The 20,923-nt window shown below is 35.3% G+C and overlaps 1 protein-coding gene across 3 annotated transcripts in view; it reads left to right on the forward strand.

Annotated features, from left to right (window-relative positions):
- LOC150110341 (KICSTOR complex protein kaptin-like) overlaps nt 1–20,923 on the forward strand; it is a 252,785-nt gene that overhangs the window by 224,600 nt on the left and 7,262 nt on the right. For all 3 annotated transcript variants that reach the window (XM_090393083.1, XM_090393074.1, XM_090393065.1), the window contains 2 exons: nt 212–347; nt 13,203–13,376. In XM_090393083.1, the coding sequence (XP_090249209.1) occupies nt 212–347; nt 13,203–13,376 (310 nt within the window). The remainder of the gene's footprint in view (nt 1–211; nt 348–13,202; nt 13,377–20,923) is intronic.

The following is a 20,923-nucleotide window of genomic DNA, read 5'->3' on the forward strand; positions in this document are numbered from 1 at the left end:
TTATATATATTTTTTTTTATTCTTATCTGAATTTCTCTTCTATAATTTTTCTTCTTCTTGTTATATAAATCTGTCTTGGAACACTCAGTAGAGTGTTCTTTATAATAATTTGAATTTATTTATAGTGAATTTATAATAACTTATTTACAAGTACTTTTCTATATTCAGAAGAATTGTATACAGAAAGTAATTGAATATAAATTATTTCCAGAAATATTCTTGATTTTGGATTTAAATGCCCATTGCTACTGCCTGAGAGTGAGAATTTTGACTGTGTTACAACAGCCTGTGTTGCTGATATTGATATGGATGGGTATAATGAACTACTCCTTGGCACTTATGGTCAGGTATGTTTTTAAGTTATTTTTTCTGTTTATCACAATATAGTATGTTATATGTTTTTTTTTTTTTTTTTTTGAACTTGAAAGGAAAAATCATGTTAAAAAACTTCCACTTCTGTGTATTAATATTATTGTGTAATTGTTTTCCATTAATGTTTCTGTTGTAATAAAAACAAAATAGCAATCAGAGATTTTCTTATATTTTTGTCTTATAATCCATGGGGTGATATTTAATTGTTTGCCTCGGGATGCGATCTAATCCAGCGACAGCCCTGGTTACAAAATAAATATAACAATAATAATAAAAAAAAAATCCTTTGGATCCTCTAATTTACTTAGGCTTATTTTTCTTTTTTGCAGTTTTAAAAAGAGCAGTACTCCAGTTGAATAAAGAAATTTTAATTTTGTAATTTCATTTATAAATGAGAATGCAGAGATTCTTGTCATATCTCTCCTGTTTTTCATATTTCTGTGTTGCAAATAGATAAGAAAGAAAGAAAGAGAATTTCAGACTTTCATCATCATCATCAAATTCCTTCCATGTACCCTCAAGGGGTGTACAGGATATGACAGTACTACATGAAAAAATTACATCATTACTAACTTCCTATCTACAATTTTCCTCCAAATCAGTCTGTTACTTGTCAAGACTCCAATATTATCAGATCTTATATTTCTATCGTCTAAGGCACTTTGTACCATATCAATCCACCTACATCTTGGTCTTCCTCTGGGTCGTTTTCCTGCCAACCTGGCAGAGAACACGTGTTTTGCTAATCTTTCCTCCCCCATTCTATTTAAGTGACCATACCACCTGAGATTAGCTTTGCTAATGCATTCCTGGATGCTGACAATGTCAAGTTCTTTCCTAATATCCTCATTTTTAATATGATATTGCCATTGATGCCATCTGTTCACGCCTCTAATCTTTCTCTCATATCTGCGGTCTCTAGTCTTTGGTCAAGTGTTTTACTTCTGACCCAGCTCTCAGATCCATAAGTTAAAACTGGTTTGAACACTGTCTTGTATACAGATAATTTAGTTCTGACTAATTTCTCTCTTATTCCATATGAATTTATTCAATTGACTTCCCACCATACCAGCTTTGCTGATTCTGTTGTCTATTTCTATATTTAATTTACCATCTTCAGTAAAAATCGTGCCTAAGTAGCTGAAATGTTATACTTGTTCCACGGGTTCTCCATTCACAACAGTTGACATTTTCAATGATTCTGCCTATTTTCATTGTCTTTGTCTTTTTATTGCTGACCTTCATACCATATCTATTACAACAGCAATTGAATTTAGTCAGGGAATCTTGCAGACTTGTAGCGGATTTATTTAGAAGTATAACATCATCCGCATAAAGCAAAGAGCTGACATTAACATCTCCAATTTTGATATCAGGTTTAATACCACTTTCCTTCATAATGTGATCCATATAGATAATGAATAACAGAGGGGATAATATACATCCTTGTCTCACACCAGATTTAACATTAAACCATCTTCCTGTACTTCCTTCAATTCTAACTGCTGACTTACAACTCAAATAAAGACAAAGTACTGCTCGATATAATGCCCCATTGACACCATATAACTGCAGCGTATTGAATAGCTTCTCTCTTGGCACCTTTTCATATGCCTTTTCCAAATCGGCAAAACTTAAATACAGATCTTTGTTATATTCCCATGCTTTCTCGACTATTTGTCGTAAAGTGAAGATCTGATCCTGACAGCCTCTATTTGGCCTGAATCCAGCTTGTTCTTCACCAAGCTTTTCTTCCACAATTCTTCTCAACCATTTCTCAAGTATACTTGCATAGATCTTGCCAGGAACAGTCAGTAGGGAAATACCTCTGTAATTCTCACATTCAGTTTTATTTCCCTTTTTATATATGGGTACTATGAGAGCTCTACTCCAATCATTGGGAATTCGTCCCTCTGTTCAGGCTTTCTGAACTATGCAGTGCAGCCACTGTAAGACTCTTATACCACCATACTTCAGCATTTCTGGTCGAATATCATCTACTCCTGCTGCCTTTCCACATTTCAAGCCTTTGATGGCTTTTTCTACTTCATGTATGGATCAGTGTTTTTTACCACTGTGCTGTCATCACTGCTTGTTTCATTTAGCAGTTTTTCAAAGTAATTACTCCATACTTCAAGGATATCTTTTTCTACCGTTTTCATGTCACCTTTATCATCTCTAACTCCTTTTACAGCACTCTTTCCTCCATTCCTAAGCTTCTTCAACAACCTCCAGAATATTTTGCCACCTTCTTGATATTTATTTTGTACATTTTTGCCAAAGTCCTCCCATGACTTTTTTAGCTAGTTTTACACACTGTTTAGCTTTCTTACATTGGTCTCTGTATTCTGTAAGAGTAAAAGCTGACTTATTTGCCAGGAACTTTTGATATGCTTTCTTCTTTTCCTTCACTGCCTCTTTAACTTCCTGTGTCCACCAGGGAGTTCTGATTTTTTTATCCTTGCACACAACCTCACCACATGCCTCTCTGGCAGAATCAATCAATATTTTCTTCAGAGTTTGCCACTGAATCTCCAAGGTTTGATTCCTTTTCTCAAACTCTTTCATTTTCTTTTCAATAATCTTTCTGTATTTTAGTCTACAGTTCACATCTGAGAGCTGCTCAACTTTTATTCGCTTTAAAACTTTCTTACATGTTATTCTTTTCAATATGAAATTCAATTTTATCCTGCTCAAGACTAAATAGTGATCACTTCCAATTTCAAATCCTCTGTACACTCTGGGTCCTGCACCAGGGAGAAAACATCACTATCAACTATAACATAGTCAATGAGACTTTTCTTATTCCTAGCCTCTTCTCTCCATGTGAATTTGTGCACATTTTTATGTTGGAACATAGTGTTAGTAATAACCAACCAGTCCATGTCCTGAGCAGAAATCCAACAGATATTTGCCATTATTATTAGCTTTGCTCTTTTCTCCAAATTTTCCCAAAATATTTTTGTATGTCTCACAATCATTTCCTACTCTGCTATTTAGATCCCCAACAAGGACCAACTTTTCCTTTTTCATTGTGTCAGTTGCTTTTTCTAAAGCGTCAAAAAATTCCTCCACTTCTACCTTAGTAGACCCTTCTGTGGGACCATAGGCATAAATAAGTCTCATTGTCCAGTTCCCCATTCTCATATTTGCCCACATTACTCTACTTGAGACTGACTACCATTCAAGAAGATTAGCCTCGTATTTTGTTTTGAATAATATGGCTACTCCTTCTTTTCCTTGATTGTCATTGCCTGAATATAACATTTTGTATTTATTGCTCAGAAAGATCTCTCCAGTTTTGGTCTTTTTTGTTTCAGTCACCCCTATAATGTCGATCTGGTACTTATCTAATTCCTCAGCTAGCTCCATTTCTTTGCCATTCATGCTTCTTACGTTGATAGTACCGATCTTTAACTCTGGTGATGTTGAGTTGGGGTTTGTTTTCAGATTTGTTCCAGTAGCTGACTTTTCGCTGTTCGCCCTGGTTCCCTGACGAAAACAACGGGGGCCTTGTTTAACCGGGCGATGCCCCAGCTGGCATGAAATTTTGTCATGTTGTACCATCATTTTTTATTTTGGTTTAACCAATAAGAATACAATTTGGTCGGTTAAATCCCATATTGCCAGCCCATCCTCGTTCGTTCAGTATCAAAGTAGATACCCAACAGGGTGCACCACGAGAAAGTGAGGATTGGACATTAGGTCAGAAGCCCTGGTCGGTTCTCTGCATTCCTTGAAAGGCTATGTGGAGGTCTCCTCTCAGTTATACAGCTCTGACCCTTAAGCACCCCATTTCAGACTTTTACTATGCCAAATGATGTTATTAAAAAAAAAAAAAAAAAAAAGAATAACTTTGTAATATTTTTATAACTCTGCATTCCCTGATCTATAATAACATCATATTAGATATGCTATTCTACTGATCTCAACTTCACACCAAACAGCTTCAAAATCTTCACACACACACACACACACACACACACTACTATTTTCCACTTCAACTCTTGAAGGACACAATTCCTTTGTGTCCTCTCGTTTCTCAAATTTCTTTTTTGAACCTTAATTTTTTTATAAAAGAATTAAGGTATGTCTCAGGGCCTAGTTAAAGGAAAACCATGAAGCTGAAAAACAATAAAACATATTCAGAATATAAATTTTATTATTCTACTTCTTAACAAAGAATTCATCCGACATAGTTTGGCAGGCATTTTGTTTCTTTTTTTTCATACAACCGACGGTATGGCCATATTGCCTCTTCTACTCTTCTGCAAATTTTACTGCTTCTCTCTTCATCAGGGTCAGCCTATAAGCATTGCTGCTTAAAAACTTCAATTGTACAAAAAATATTTTCAAATTGTTTCTGTGAAATCTGTTTTGACTGACTATCAGTGATTAAATTTTCTTCATATTCTTCAGGATCTTCCCACTGTGCATCTAAATTTAGCAGGTTGGAATTGCTCAATTCTCCAGAATGAGATTTAATTAACTCTTGGGCATTATCATTGAATGGGAGGAAGAAATGAAGGACGTACGAATTGGTCGCCAACACGCACTTTATAGATAAAATTTCCCAACTGTTATACAAGCAAAATAGTTACCACTTTAAAAACTACAATGATCATAAAAGAGAAGTTAATTTTCCGACATGTAATAATAAACAACTCATCCCAGAAGACGGATTGATTACCATATTATCGGAATGGATTCTCCTTTTTGTGACATGCACAGAAGGGTCTTGAATCTGTGGGCAGTCGACACAAATTTTGGCGGTAAAAATTTGGAACATAGTATATATAGTGCACATGGAAGTAGTGTAGTATGCCATTTATTTATTCATATGGAGTTTCCTCCCTTTTCTCCCCCATCCCTATTGGGGTGAGTTGGGCTCCCTCATGGTGGGGTTAAGTATTTATGGCTGTAGATCTGTCTGTGTTCACGGAGCTGGTTTGCCTGCTTGCGGGATGAAAAACCCCAGATAAACTGGGGGAAAAACCCTGCTGTCCACACCCAAGACCAGCTAACTTGGCTATGGCTGAGGAAGATCCTTAAGCTCCTCACGTTGGCAACGGGAATTAAATCCAGGACACTCCTTCCCCAGGCATATGGTTGTAAAGCACAAAGCCACTAGGCTAACCACGCGGACAGTATGCCATTAAAAATAACTTTGTAAAATGTTTTAAATCGGTAACTAAATTATTTCATTCTGGTGAGTGATTTTTTAAAATAGTTAGCCATAAAAATGTATAGATATTAAATTTTTAAAATCTGTAACATTTATTTTTAAGATGTATATAGGCGCACTAATCGAATTTGGGTATCGAAAAAAAATGACGAACTAATCAGGGGCGCATTAATCGAGGGATTTCTGTAATTCATTCTGTACTTGCCAAAGTGATGTGCCTAAGCATTTCCTGCTCCTTATCCTGACCTATAGCAACATCTCACTAAACATCCTCTCCTTTCTACCTCTATCCTCACACCATATAATTAAGAAACCATTGCTATCATCCTCTCCTCAATTTTCTGCCTGAGTGGGTACAACTCCTCAATTACATAAGTAACACTCCACCACCCTATTTACCTTCTCTCTCTCTCTCCTGCCAAAATATGAAATATTTCAATTTCTATCCCTGTCACAACATCTGAGTATCATTTCACAGATACAAAAATCTGACAGATTTTGTCAATCAATGCCATAGATTGAATCCTAATGACTTTCTGCAGTCTCCACTTGTCCGTGTAATATACTGTTCATTCTCCAAGCTGGTGTTCCCACATAAGGCCATCTCTGCTTCCTTCCACCCTGGCAAGTCTAGTCCTCTGCTGTAACATGCTCACTTGCCCAGAAAACAACAGCCTTTCCAAATGCCTGCATCATTCCATATTCAAATGCAATCCATCATTTGAATCCCTTCTTTCCTTTGTCATCAAATGCACTCCAAGTATCCAGATATGTACACTCAAGGGGGATGAACAGGATATTATGATAGTATTACATGAAACTTTACATCATTACTAACTTCCTATTGACAATTTTCCTCCAATTCACCTAGATCTCGGCTTTCTTCTGGATCTTTTTTCCTGCCCAGCAAAGAACACCTTTCTCCCTTCCATTCTGTTTGATCATATCACCATACCACATTCAGGAATGCTATGTCAAGTTCCTTCCCAATAGCCTCATTTTTAATATCATTCTACCATTGATGCCATCTGTTCATTCCTCTAATCTTTCTCTGAGTTCTCATATCTGTGGTTTTCAGTCTTTGATCAAGTGTTTTATTTTGTTTTCTTTCTGACATAGCTCTCATATCCGTAAGTTCAGATTGTTTTAAAAACTGTTTTGTATATAGCTAGTTTAGTGTTTTGACTGATTTCTCTCTTAATCCTCATCAGTTTATTTCCTACCATGCCAGCTTTGCTAATTCCATTGTCTTTTTCCATATTTAATTTTCCATCCTCACTAAGTCCAAATAGCTGAAATGCTTTACTTGTTCTATAGGTTATCCATTCAGGATGCAGTTGAGTTATCAATGTTTCTGCCTATTTTCATTTTCTTTGTCTCTTTATTGCTGATTTTCATATAAAACTTATTACATTCAATTTAATCATGGAATCCTGCAGACCTGTACTGGATTTATTTCGAAGTGTAACATCATTTATATAGCTGTTATTAATATCTCCAATTTTGATGTCAGCATTTAATACCACTTTCCTTCATAATGTGATCCATGTAGGTGATGAATAACAGTTGAGATAATGTGCACCATTTTCTGATGCCAGACTTAATATCCAACCATCTTAGATCTCCTTCAATTCTAATTGCTGACTTACAGTTCAAATATAGATTAAGTATTGCTTAATATAATGCCTCATTAACAGTAGCATTTAGAATAGCTTTTCTCTTGTTATCTTGTCATATGTGTTTTACAGATTTTTCACTACCTGAATCACTCTGCCTATCAAGTTATTCATTGTCACATTCTGTATCATTCCTCCAGGCAAGTACTCTCCTCTGCCCATCCTGAATCATCTTACTTCGTGTACTTCTGTAACCTTTGTAATGGTGCAGTGCTACCTGTGTTGTTCTTACAACATTTTCTCACTCTCTCTCTCTCTATGGATTATACACAGATACTTGTGGAAAGGCTTAGACGTTGGTTATGCATTTTTACTAAATAGTTTAAGGAAATTACAACACATAAACTAGGATATACATTAAAATAAATTTTAATACTCTTCCAATATTTCGGCAACGTCACGTTGCCATTTTCACAGGAACTTAAGAACACATGCATGCAGGCACAACAAACAGTAAATGAGGAATAAGCAGGAAGCTGTTATTTCTCCTAAAGGCCTGATGGTGCCCCCTAGCAGGCAATGTTGGTATTCTTGGGCGATTGGGCTGAAGGTCTTCTGATATAGGTTTCCCAAATTTGAGGCAGTCTCATGCAGCCATATTTGTTGAGGTTTGAATTGTTTCTTGGGGCTGAGGCTGATTCCATGAAAAGCCTTTCATATTTGTATTTACTACAGTGTATTATTGTGGCTTTCTTCCACTGTATTCTATGGCGGGTATCCAGCGCATGGTCTGCAAGACCAGAGTGGCTGTATTGCTGAAACTGGATGTAGTCCTTGTGTTCTGAAATTCTGATATTAGCTGTCCTGCTTGTTTGGCCAAAGTAGGACAGCTTACAGCTGCAAGGGGCCTGGTATACACCAGGTAGATCTGGGGGGGGGGAGGTTGGTCTTTAGTAGAGCGGATAAGGGATGCCAATTTTTTATATGGTCTATAACAAGAAGTTAAGTCATGTTTGTTTAGGATTTTTGTAATTTTTTCCGAGGTTCCTCGGATATAGGGTATGGTGATGGATTTAGAGTAATCCTTGTTGTGAGGGGGTGGAGGGTTATTGGTTTCAATATTTTTTGGATTTTTTTTTTTGGGGGGGGTAGCCATTGGCTGAGAAAGTGTTGAGAATGTGGTTTAGTTCTGTGGTTAGGGCATTGTCATTTGAACAGATAAGTTTAGCCCTGTTGTGTAATGTCTTAATGATTCCATACATATTGTTGCGAGGAGAGGTGGTGAGATTGTTGGTGAATGTTGCCTGTATGGGTGGGTTTTCTATAGACTGAGAAAACCAAGGTTCCATCAGGCCGGCGGGTGACTAGTGTGTCTAAGAAAGGAAGGCAGTTGTTTTTTTCGTCTTCCGGGGTGAATTTGATTCTGGGGTGTTGGTTGTATAAGTGTGTTAGGAAGGAGAGGAGTGTATCGGGGCCATGTGGCCAAATAGCGAACACATTATCAACATAGCAAAGCCAAATGGTTGGTTTTTGTGGGGCAGAGTTTAAGGCTTTCTCTTCAAAAGCCTCCATATAAAAGTTGGCCAAGGGTGGGGAGAGAGTGGAGAACCCATGGCTGTCCCCTCTATTTGTTTATAGAATTTTCCTTGCAAACAAAATAGCTGAGTTCATTGTGAACTGAAATAGCGCTGTGATATCGGGAGGAAATTTAGCTTGGATTAGTTCTAAGGATTCTTTGAGTGGGACATTTGTGAATAAGGAGGAGACATCAAAACTGACCATTATGTCAGTCAGTGTCAGTGTGTTTAAGTGTAAGGTTTTCTATGCTGGCTTTGAAGTGTGCTGAGTTTTTTATGTGTGAAGGTGTGTTGCCAGTATAGTGTGTGAGAGCTTTGGCCAAATGTTTAGCTAGTGTGTATGTGGGGGAATCAATGCCATCCACTATGGCACGTAATGGCACATTTTCATTATGTATTTTTGGGAGTCCATAAATACGGGGGGGGGGGGGGTTATGGAGTTAAATGGTTTTAGTTTGTTAGTGATTTCCACAGTCCAAGAAGTGACCTTCTTAAGGAGCCTGTGGAGTTTTCTAATTTGTGAGTTGGTGGGATCGTACTGGATAGGGAGGTAAGTGGCCCGATCTAACAATAAAGATTTCAGCTTATCTGTGTAATCCTTTTGGTTAAGCAATACTGTGGTGTTCCCTTTATCAGCTTTGGTTATTATTATTTCCTTGTTTTTCTTTAATTCTAATAGAGATTTAATTTCCTTACTGAGCATGTTAGCTTTTAGTGGTTTAGCTTTGGTCAGAACACAAGCCACATCCAGTCTAATATCGTTGGCGATGTGGTTTGGAAGGTGTCGTATCCCACGTTCAATTCGTATCATAATATCTTCAGCAGGTATTCTTCTGGGTGCACTGGTGAAGTTGTGGCCACATGAGAAGGCGTCGAGTGCTTCAGGTTTCACACTAAATGAGGAAAGGTTGACTACCGTTTCGGTAGGAAGTTGTGGTTTCGAGATCGAGTTCTTTTTTAAATTTTCAAATTTTTTGATGTGTCGATCTCGTACTTTTTAAATTTCTTTCTCTGCTGCAATGCACAAGATGTCATATAAAATAGACCAAATTTCGTGGCGTAAGGTGAATGAAAGGTCATCTTTGAGTTTATGCACTGTTTCTCTTCGCAAAAGGCTCTTCGTATTTATAACCGTGCCAGCCAAGCTTTGCTCAGGGAACAAATCGCCACCACTCGCCGTTTCCTGAATGATGCTAACTTAGCTATCCTGGCACGTGAAGATGACCTTTCAAGCACCTTAAGCCACAAAATTTGGTCTATTTTATATGACATCTCGTGCACTGCATCAGAGAAAGAATTTTAAAAAGTATGAGATCGACACATCAAAAAATTTGAAAATTTAAAAAAGAACTCGATCTCGAAATCACAACTTCCTTTTGAAGAGAAAGCCTTAGACTCTGCCCCACAAAAATCAACCTTTTGGCTTTGCTATGTTGATAATGTGTTCGCTATTTGGCCACATGGCCCCGATACACTCCTCTCCTTCCTAACACACTTATACAACCAACACGCCAGAATCAAATTCACCCCGGAAGACGAAAAAAACAACTGCCTTCCTTTCTTAGACACACTAGTCACCCGCCGGCCTGATGGAACCTTGGTTTTCTCAGTCTATAGAAAACCCACCCATACAGGCATATACATTCACCAACAATCTCACTACCCCTCCTCGCAACAATATGTATGGAATCATTAAGACACTACACAACAGGGCTAAACTTATCTGTTCAAATGACAATGCCCTAACCACAGAACTAAACCACATTCTCAACACTTTCTCAGCCAATGGCTACCCCCTCCAAAAAAAAAATCCAAAAAATATTGAAACCAATAACCCTCCACCCCCTCACAACAAGGACTACTCTAAATCCATCACCATACCCTATGTCCGAGACACCTCGGAAAAAAATTACAAAAATCCTAAACAAACATGACTTAACTTCTTGTTATAGACCATATAAAAAATTGGCATCCCTTATCCGCTCTACTAAAGACCAACCTCCCCCCCCAGATCTACCTGGTGTATACCAGGCCCCTTGCAGCTGTAAGCTGTCCTACTTTGGCCAAACAAGCAGGACAGCTAATATCAGAATTTCAGAACACAAGGACTACATCCGGTTTCAGCAATACAGCCACTCTGGTCTTGCAGACCATGCGCTGGATACCTGCCATAGAATATGGTGGAAGAAAGCCATGATAATACACCGTAATAAATACAAACATGAAATGCTTTTCATGGAATCAGCTTCAGCCCTAAGAAACAATCCAAACCTCAACAAATTTGGGACTGCCTCAAATTTGGGAAACCTACATCAGAAGACCTTCATCCCAATCACCCAAGAATACCAACATTGTCTGCTAGGGGCACCATGAGGACTTTAGGAGAAAAATAGCTTCCTGCTTCTTCCTCATTTACTTTGTTGTTGCCTGCATGCACGTGTCTTGTTCTTAAGATCCTGTGAAAATGGCAACATGATGTTGCAGAAATATTGGAAGTGTATTAAAATTTATTTTAATGTATATCCTAGTTTACGTTGTAATTTCCTTAAACTATTTAGTAAAAAAAAAATTATACAGATACATGTGAAAAAAAAATTAAATCAGGAATCCAGTAAAACTGTTTCCTAGTACTGTATATAGTTTATTTTTAAAGCTTATTTAACCTTCTACTTATGCAAAATTATAATTCTTGGCTTCAGGCTTGTGACACATTTTTAAAGCAGTTGTTGCAACTGCTTTAAAAGTGAAATGAAATGAAAACAGTATAAATTATTAAGTGTTATATAATATAAAATTCCTCTCTTAGAAATAGTTGTGCCATATAGTTTCTTCATTTCATTAAAACACTAAGGAAATAAGCAAATAACATTTATTATTATTATTAACAGAGACATAGAAAAGGACGATTATGTATAGACCCGGCCTTTTGCCTAAAATTATTAATAGTGTAAAGAAGAAAATACAATTTAGAAACACATATTACATTTATTGACTTTGAAAAAGCATTTGACAAAGTTAAAAGAAGCAATTTATTTAACATATTAAAAGAAAGACAAATACCAAATAATATTCTAAAAGCTATCAGAAGTATATAAATGAAAATAATCAAATACAAATAAGATTAAATCATGAGCCATTATGTATGAGAGAGATAAACCAAGGAGTCTGACAGGGATATCCCCTTTCAGCAACTCTTTTTAATATTTATCTAAATGAAATAATATTAAAATGGAATAAAATTTCCATCAAGGTATTAAACTTTCTCCTACTGTGAACTTAAATACTCTCCTTTTTGTCGATCATTTTACTAAATAATAATTACAAATTATGAAGATAACTTACAGAAAGGTACTTTAAATTTAAATGAGATAGCCAAAGATTATGGAATGATACTATCAACAGAAAAATCAAAACCTATGGCCTTTAAAGGACAGGTTCCAGTAAGAACTAAAATATTAATAGATAACAAGAATTTAGAACATAGATAACAAGAATTTAGAACAGGTGAATTCATTTAACTACCTAGGATGTGTGATTACATATGAAAATGAAAAAGATATAAACCTAAAAATTGCAAAATATTTAAAAATAACAGGTGTAATTAACTCTATATTTAAACCAAACCTAGTACAAAAACAAACCAGACTAAACGTATACGATACATTAGCCCTACCAGTCCTATTGTATGGAAGCGAAATCTGGACAATAAAACAAAAAGACAAACAAAGATTAATAACAGCAGAAATGAAGTTTATGAGAAAAACTGCAAAGTATACCCTATTTGATCACAAAAGAAACAAAGAAATTATGAAAGAATTAAACCAAGAACCAGTAATAGAAAAAATTAAAAAATATAAACATAAATGGATGGAACACATTCAAAGAATGAAAACAGAAAGATTACCAAAACAAGCCTTAAATTAAGGATGTCCTCTTAAGAGATTCAACAATGACTTATAAGGTTGGAACAGGCCACTCTAGGCCTAAATCCTTGATAGGCATGATGATGATGATAATTAACAGAGACCTCCAGGGAGTCAGGGATTCATCGAGGGAGGCCACATGCTATATGCACCAGCTATCATACTTATTCTTGAATTCATTCACACTGCTTGCAAACACACAATATTCAATGGCAATCCATTTCAATCATGTACCACTCAGTATATTTTGGCCTGAAAATTACAGGCCATCATGAGTAGCAAACAATAGTTTAATAGTTCAAATCAATCCATTCACATTCCACTTTGGATTAATCTATAATTTACCACTGATGATGGCTTGTAATTTTCAGGCTGATATATATGGCTTTTAAATAAATATTATTCACTTATTTCCTTATTGTGTGAATTGAAGAAGAAACAAATTCCTATAATAAAAATAATAATAAGTTGTTTAATCTTTCAGACCTGGCTGTATTTATTTATTTACTTTTCTTTCTTTCATCAATAGAATTTGCTTGTTTATAAGCTTAAAGAAATTCCTGCAAACAAAACCAAAGGTTACATTCTACATTGGCAAAGAAATTTTCCTTATCCATTGTTATCTCTTGCATATATTGATATAACAGATGATGGTACTAAAGAATTATTAGTGTTGTCTACAAAAGGACTCCATATTCTTCAGGTGAGAAATTTGTTTTGAATATAGAGTTAACCTTTTTTTTTTATAATAGCATAATTGTGTGTGATATGCATACTAGGTATGCAGTTTGCTGTGATTTTGAAAACAAATACTGTAAAAAGTTGTGGATTTTGGAGACTATGAATAAAATAAAGTAATTACTTTATATTATGAAGTTATCAAATTTGAGAGTCACACACTGCGCTTTGTTTTGTTTGTTTTTTTGCTTCAGTTAAAAATTAAATTTAAATTATTCTTTTGTGACAGTTAATGTTGATCATTTTATACATATATAGTAACTGTCATATGAATGACTAATATTTAAATAAAAATTATTATTATTATGTGACACCTCCAAGGAGTCCAAAGACTCATCAAGGGAGGGCATCTACTCTACAACTCTGTCTCCAACAACTGCAACTACCATCACCATCTACCGCCCACCACTGTTTAAACAGACAATCACAAATGTCCATGTCAGGATTTAAACCTGCTGTCTTTTGACTGGAGAGCGGATATGGTAACCACTTGGCCAACCAGGCCTTATGTGAATATTACTCAAGCGAAAATTACAGTGAAACTTCTCCTCTCATACTTGGGATACTAGATACCCTCGAGAAAAAAAATCTTGGACTCTCTGGCTTTGAAAGTAAAATTGCTGTATGACTTTAAGGCATTCATTTCCCCAAACAGCAGACATGTAGTGTGCTGCCATAACAGTAGTCCTTAGCATATGATATCCAGTTTTCCACTTGCATTAGGAAACTTGATAACTGACATCGCCATTTAACTAACAGGTATTTTAACTTGAAGTATGGTTATTGCTGTTATAATAGCTGACTGCCATGCTAACCTGTTTAAAAAAATTAGCTAACTGTAGGTTTTGTTATTTTTTGAAGGTTAAATAAATGGCCAGCCTGGCTGGCCGAGTGGTTAGCATATCTGCTCTCCAGCTGAAAGGCTGTGGTTCGAATCCCATCGTGGGCATGGATGTTTGTGATTGTCTGTGGAAATACCAGTGGTGGTGTTAGTGTAGTTGCGATCAGTGGGTGGAGACAGAGTTATAGAACAGGTGCCCTCCCTTGATGAGTTCATAGACTCATCGAGGGAGAGTACCTGTTCTGTTCAAATAATAATAATAACTGTTAATAATAATAAATTGGGAGATTGCTGTATTTTATTGTTGTTTGGAAGTACAGCTGAAGCAACTAAGGCTATGAAGCTTGTGTTAATTCTGTGTTCTTCTGGCCAGTTTCCTGATTAATTAAAATAAAAATAAAAAAGTAGGAAGGAAGCAGGGGGGGGGGCTCTGCCTGCCATTTCTGCACGATACCCAGCTTCACCTTCAACTGAAAAGCCATTATAAAGGTTTTTACACATCTGTGTATTTCATTTTAAAAATTTTACATATGTACAATTTATATTATATGAGAAATGTAATGTTATAAAAAGAAATTATTACACATCAGATTATTTCCAGTTGGAGATGAATAATGAACATCGATTTATTAACTTTTCTAAAAGCTGATTTATGAGGAGAAACTTATCAGGATAAATGCAAAAATTAATATTTATTAATTAAGATGTTAAAAAAAAGAGGGTAAAAGCCAATGGTAAAATCATATGGAACTGAAGAGGTATTGTTCTGTCTCAAGATATAGAATACATCATAGTTGAGATCAGCATGTTTGAGATTTTTGATGCATAAGGACCAGACTTAATTTTTGTTATACTGGATGGAGGAGGTGAAATGCCCTACACTGACCATCTCAATGCAGGGCATTTCACTTTGTTGACAAAGGATTTCATGATCTTTATTTATTGATTGGATGGCTGGACTACATCACACTTGTATTTTCTTTTCAACATTTCATGCATTTTGGCCTCCACATTGGCCTATCCTGACATAGCACAAAAGTAGTCATAGATTTTGTAGAATGCTTGAATTTTTAAGGGATGGATGAGGAGATTTCATTGGACATAAACTTTATATCTTACAATGAAAAACCTTAGCCCTTATTTTAAATACTGATTAGGCTACCACCAAATGCTGTATCATTAAAGCTTCATGTGAGTTCGATATTTAGCAACAAGCCTACATTACAATCTGCATGGTTTGCTAAAGTCACAGTAATTTGGTCAACTGTTAAAACTACTCGTCTGACCGCTGATGGGGAAATAAAATCCTACTACACCAAAGCTAGTCTTATTATTATTCTCTATTTGATTAGAAATCATTAAAAGATATATTAAGCTAGAGACCATCTATACAACAGCATAGATGGTGTTGTATAGATTATTGCTTAAAGTCCTAGAAATTATTGATGTTGTATATCCTGAAATTATTGCTTAGAGTCCTAGAGTAAGGTTTTGCCGGAAAATTTGAAGAACTTAAGTGGGCTGAATGTATGTCATCCAAATTCTTGTGATTTTCATGCCACCATTATTAAGATTAAGATAGTTGATCAAAATTGCACAGGCTTCTTTAAATTTGCATTCACATTCATACCAAGTTATTGTATGATGTAAGGAACAGATACTTTTCAAATCAGTTCGGTCTACATAGGGGTGTTAAGATGTATGCTCCACATGACCATAATATGAAGATAGGTGAAAACTTGGGGAAATTAAACTTATGCTTAACATGGTGATAATCTTCATAATTTTACCAAAATGAATGTTGATCACTGAGTAACATTAAAAGAAATGAAGCCTGCTTTCACTTCTTGTTGCCTGAATATTTTTAATATTTTAATGTTGGGTGTTGAATATAAGGAAGATAACTTATGCATGTTTGAGATTCTTTCTTCTGTAGTCGCAGAAGCTTCCCTAGGAGAATGCTGTAGGATGTTGCATTTGTTTCTATCCATTCTGTGATAGTTATTAGATTGAGAGGATTAAGTTCTTGGTTTCTTATTATGAAATTTCTGATATGTATCAAGGGGTGTATAGGGTCTTCTATATATGCATACGAAAAGTTTACATTATTACTAACTTCCTAATCAGCAATTTTCCTCCAAACTAATTGTGTTATCTGTCAGGACTCCAATACTGTCAAACTTTGTATTTCAGTCTTCTAAAGCATTTCTAACTACACTCCACCTAGATCTTAGTCTTTTTTTTCCTGGCATCATACAATCTACAAAACTTGAACTTATAGATCCTTGTCATATTCCTCTGATTTCTCAGCTGTGTCCTAAAGTGAAAATATGATCCTTACAACCCCAGTTTTAACTTCTCAAGTATGGCTGCATAAATATTGCCTGGAATACTCAGAAAGGAAATTCCTTTGTAATTCTCTCATTCAGTTTTATTCCACCTTTTTATAGATGAGTGCTTTATTTCAACCTTCTGAAATGCAGTGTGGCCCACTGTAAAAACTTTTATATCTTCATCTTTGAGCATTTCTGGCCGAGTATCATCTCTTCCAGCTGCCTTATACATATTTCAGGTTTTTGACAAGTAGTGAAATGTACTTCTGACTGCATTCCTCCTGAATATTTTCTATCACTGTTTTGCTACTTCTTGTTCACTTAACAATCTTTCAGAGTGATTATTTGAAAATCTAGGATATCATTATCTTCAATTTTCATTCGCTATTATTATCTCTGATTAAGCAAATAACAAATACGAAGGCTATAATGATTGATATATTTCATTTATATGTATGTTTAGATAGTTAATTTTATGGTACTCTTTTTTTCCATTTCAATATAGTTTCTTCAATAGCCTGTAGAACATTATGCCACCTTTTTGCCATTTTTATCTTTACACGTTTTTTTCTCTGTATTCTCTCTCAGAGCACATGTTGACTTATTTGCCAGGAACTTTCAGTATGCTTTCTTCTTTTCTAAGACAGCCTCTTAATGAGTCCACTGCCTGCAATATTTTTCTATCCTTGCAGGCAACTTCATATATGCCTTTCTGGCTGAATCAGTCAGTGTTTTCCATGTTAAGGCTTAAGTGCTGGGAGGACATCATGTTGGAGGTTTAATGGAGTATAGACAGCACTAGGAAAGGATTAAAAACTAATTTTAATGCTTCCAATATTTTGTCTTAGTCACGAGACATCTTCAGGGAGTACACATTGCACTTTTAACACACACACACAAAAACAATACAATACTAAATGAAATACATGGGTGACTCTAAAGTAGGGTTCCCATTCATCCCACTTTTTTAAGTATCCTTCAGGAAAAAATGGATAAATGGATTTTATCTCGTTTTTAGCCAATTTCTATTACAATGTTATTTATAATAATAATCATTAATACTATAAATAATATAACTAATAATAACTAATGGTGATGTTCTTTTTTCTGATGCTTCTGTTATAACAGTATCTTACTTGATCGATAATTTTTATCATTTTCTACCCCTATAATTCCAAAACGTAAGTGCAGTATTAATAATAATATTAGAAGAGAATTTCCTTTCATTAAAGGTGTAGATGAAAATGTGGAATGTACTTTATGTAACTGTATTTGCATTTCGCATGGTGGTCGGGCAGATGTAGTCAACCACGTGAAAACGAAAAAACATAAAGCTGCTGTTCGAAGTAAGGCTTCCGACTGCAGTATGAGTAATTTTTTAATTGTGAAAACCAAGAGTGAAAGGGATAAAGAGTTATCACTGGCAGCGCAGGAAGCAACCTTCACGTATCACACACGGTGAAAAAAAACCACAGCTTTAACTCCATGGACACCATTGTGAAAAACATCGTGAAAAAAAGTTTCAATGATAAATTGAGGTGTTTGCAAACAAAGTGCAAGGCAATAATAACCAATGTTAGTGTGCCATTAGCAACAAAGCAGATTGAGGAAGAGTTAAAAGAAGTTTGTTTTATATCAGTACTAATCGATTCATCAAACCACTTTGACATGTAATTAGTGCCTCTGGTCATTAGATACTATCACCCAGAAAAAGATGAATGTGTTGGAGTTCGGTGAAACTTCAAAACTTTTATTTTCTTATGTGTTGGAAGTGTTACAGAAGTTAGATCTCCTGAAAAAGGGTATTGCTATATTAGCAGATAATACAAATACAAACTTTGGTGGAAAAAAGAGAAAGGGAAAGGATAATCTGCACTTCAAAATGCAAGAAAACGCTGTGAACAATTTAATTGGAATTGGTTGCCCTGCACACATGATACATAATGCTGTGCAGACTGCTTCTCTATCGATCTTCAGTTAATAATTAACAAGATTTACCAACATTTCCACATATATTGTGTACAAGTTGGGGAGCTTAAATCATTTTGTGAATTCACAAACACAGAGTATAAAACTGTTTTGAGTAACAGCAAGACAAGATGGCTCTCTATTTTGCCTGCAATCTAGAGGATTATTGACATGTTCCCTTCATTGAAGTCATATTTTCTTTTTATTGACAAATGTCCTATCAGTTCTAAAAAATTTCTTTGAAAATCCACTCTCAATTATACTCCTGCATTTCCTTGCCAGCCAGTTAAAAACCTTTTATGATACCATTAAATGTATTGAAAAGCAAGATATAACAGTAATTGAAGTGAAGGATGAAACAAACAAACTGGTGGAAAGGTTAAATTGTAGGAAGGCAGAAAAGTTTCTTACAACTACTGTGAGAAAACATTTGCAAGAATTAGAAAAAGAAGGACACATAATAGTTGAAAAGTTTGAAAGCTATGCAGTAGATTTCTACTGCACCTGTATTGAATATATTCAGGAGTGGTGTACATCATTTCTCACACCTCTTCAGTCTATGGATTGGATTAATTTGAAGGGAAAGGATCCTGTGACTTGGAAGAACATACAAGAAAGCTACATATTCATGCAGACAGTGTCACCAAGTTTTACTGTGAGAAAAATATTGTGAACAGAAGGATCAAAGTGTCAGTGATAAATGGTGTTCTTCTGTTTGCTCATTTTACAAAGCAAGGTATAAATTCTGGGAGTATTAAATGCCTAGTTAGTTTTTGTTTAGCACTGCCAGGAACTAATGCAGTGCTAAATCTATAACATGTTAAATGCACTCTGGACAGATGAAAAAAAACAGACTTAAAATTGAGACAGTAAAAGCTTTAATCATTGTAAAGACATATTTTAAGAATTTCTCTCGTGCTGAGTTCTATGATAAAAAATTAAACAGAATGGGTGAGGAAAGATTAGCAAAACAAGTGTTCTCTGCCAGGTTGGCAGGAAAACGACCCAGAGGAAGACCAAGACATAGGTGGATTGATACGGTACAATGTGCCTTTAGACGATAGAAATATAAGATTTGATAATGATAATATTGGAGTCTTGACAAGTAACAGACTGATTTGGAGGAAAATTGTAGATAGGAAGTTAGTAATGATGTAAATTTTTCATGTAGTACTCATATCCTGTACACCCCTTGAGGGTACATGTCAGGAATTTTATGATGATGATGAAGAAAAAAAAATTCTTGAACAGGTCCATAAATCTGATAAATATTTTTCTAATTAAATATATTTGTGGATTTAATGTATGTTTATAGCAATATTTAAATTAAAGTGCAACATATATAATAGTTTTATTTTTGGTTTTCTTAATTTTTAACATGTCCCAGATTTTAGTAAAACATTATGGGAACCATACTCTAAAGCCCTATCTAGGTGGCATGCCCTCTATGAGCTTTTGTAGGTGGTCTAGGATGTAAACTAGGACTCTTTACGATTATTCTTTACTAAATTTTGGGAAGTTTTATACATCCATATTTGTTAAGATTAGGTTGATTTCTGAGTGCTGCTGCAGATTTCAAAAATAGTCTTTCCTTTTTAAGTTTACTGTGATGGAGCATGGTGAGTTGTGTCCAATACATGGTCTGCAAGGCCAGATTGACCATAGTCGTGATTGCAGATGTAAGATTTGTGTTCATCTAAATGGACAGTAGATCTACCTGTCTGTCCATTTAGATGAACACACATATTCAGAACACAAGATGGGTTTCCATGTAGGACTGCAATATGCAAGCCCGACATTACCTGAACCAGCATGAAGCATTGTCTTCAGTAGTGTATGAATCTGCTACTCAATTTCTACTCTGCTGTTTAGATCTCCAAGGAATTTGTTATCTTCTTAATAACTCAAAAAAATTCCTCCACTTCATTCTTACTAGTACATTCTGTAGGATCCCTGTGTCACAAATATGTGCTATTGTCCAATTACTAATTTTGATGCATGTCTACATCATTCTATTTGATATTGCTCGCTTTTCAAGATTATCTTTTTGGTTACTATTGAATGCTGTTTAGATACTTGATTATTTTTGCTTGAATATAACATCTTGTAATTGTTATTTACAACAATCTCATTTGATTTTATCTTTTTGTTTCAGTAGCTTTAAATTTTGTTAAGTACTGCCATCTCTTTTTTGTAAACAAAATTCTTGCACCTCCGTCCTCTCACACTTCTATTAAAACAATATCGACCTATAGTTTTCTTAGCATGTCCTTGATGCTTCTCCCCTCACATGCTATTATCTCTGCCTTCCTCTTGCCAGACCAAGCGATAGCAGGATTGTCTACTGATCAATTATACACAACTCTCTAA

The sequence above is a fragment of the Typopeltis vanoorti genome, chromosome 1 (assembly GCF_054136105.1).
Source record: "Typopeltis vanoorti isolate ZY-2024b chromosome 1, IOZ_Tvanoo_1.0, whole genome shotgun sequence".
Classification (NCBI taxonomy): domain Eukaryota; kingdom Metazoa; phylum Arthropoda; class Arachnida; order Uropygi; family Thelyphonidae; genus Typopeltis; species Typopeltis vanoorti.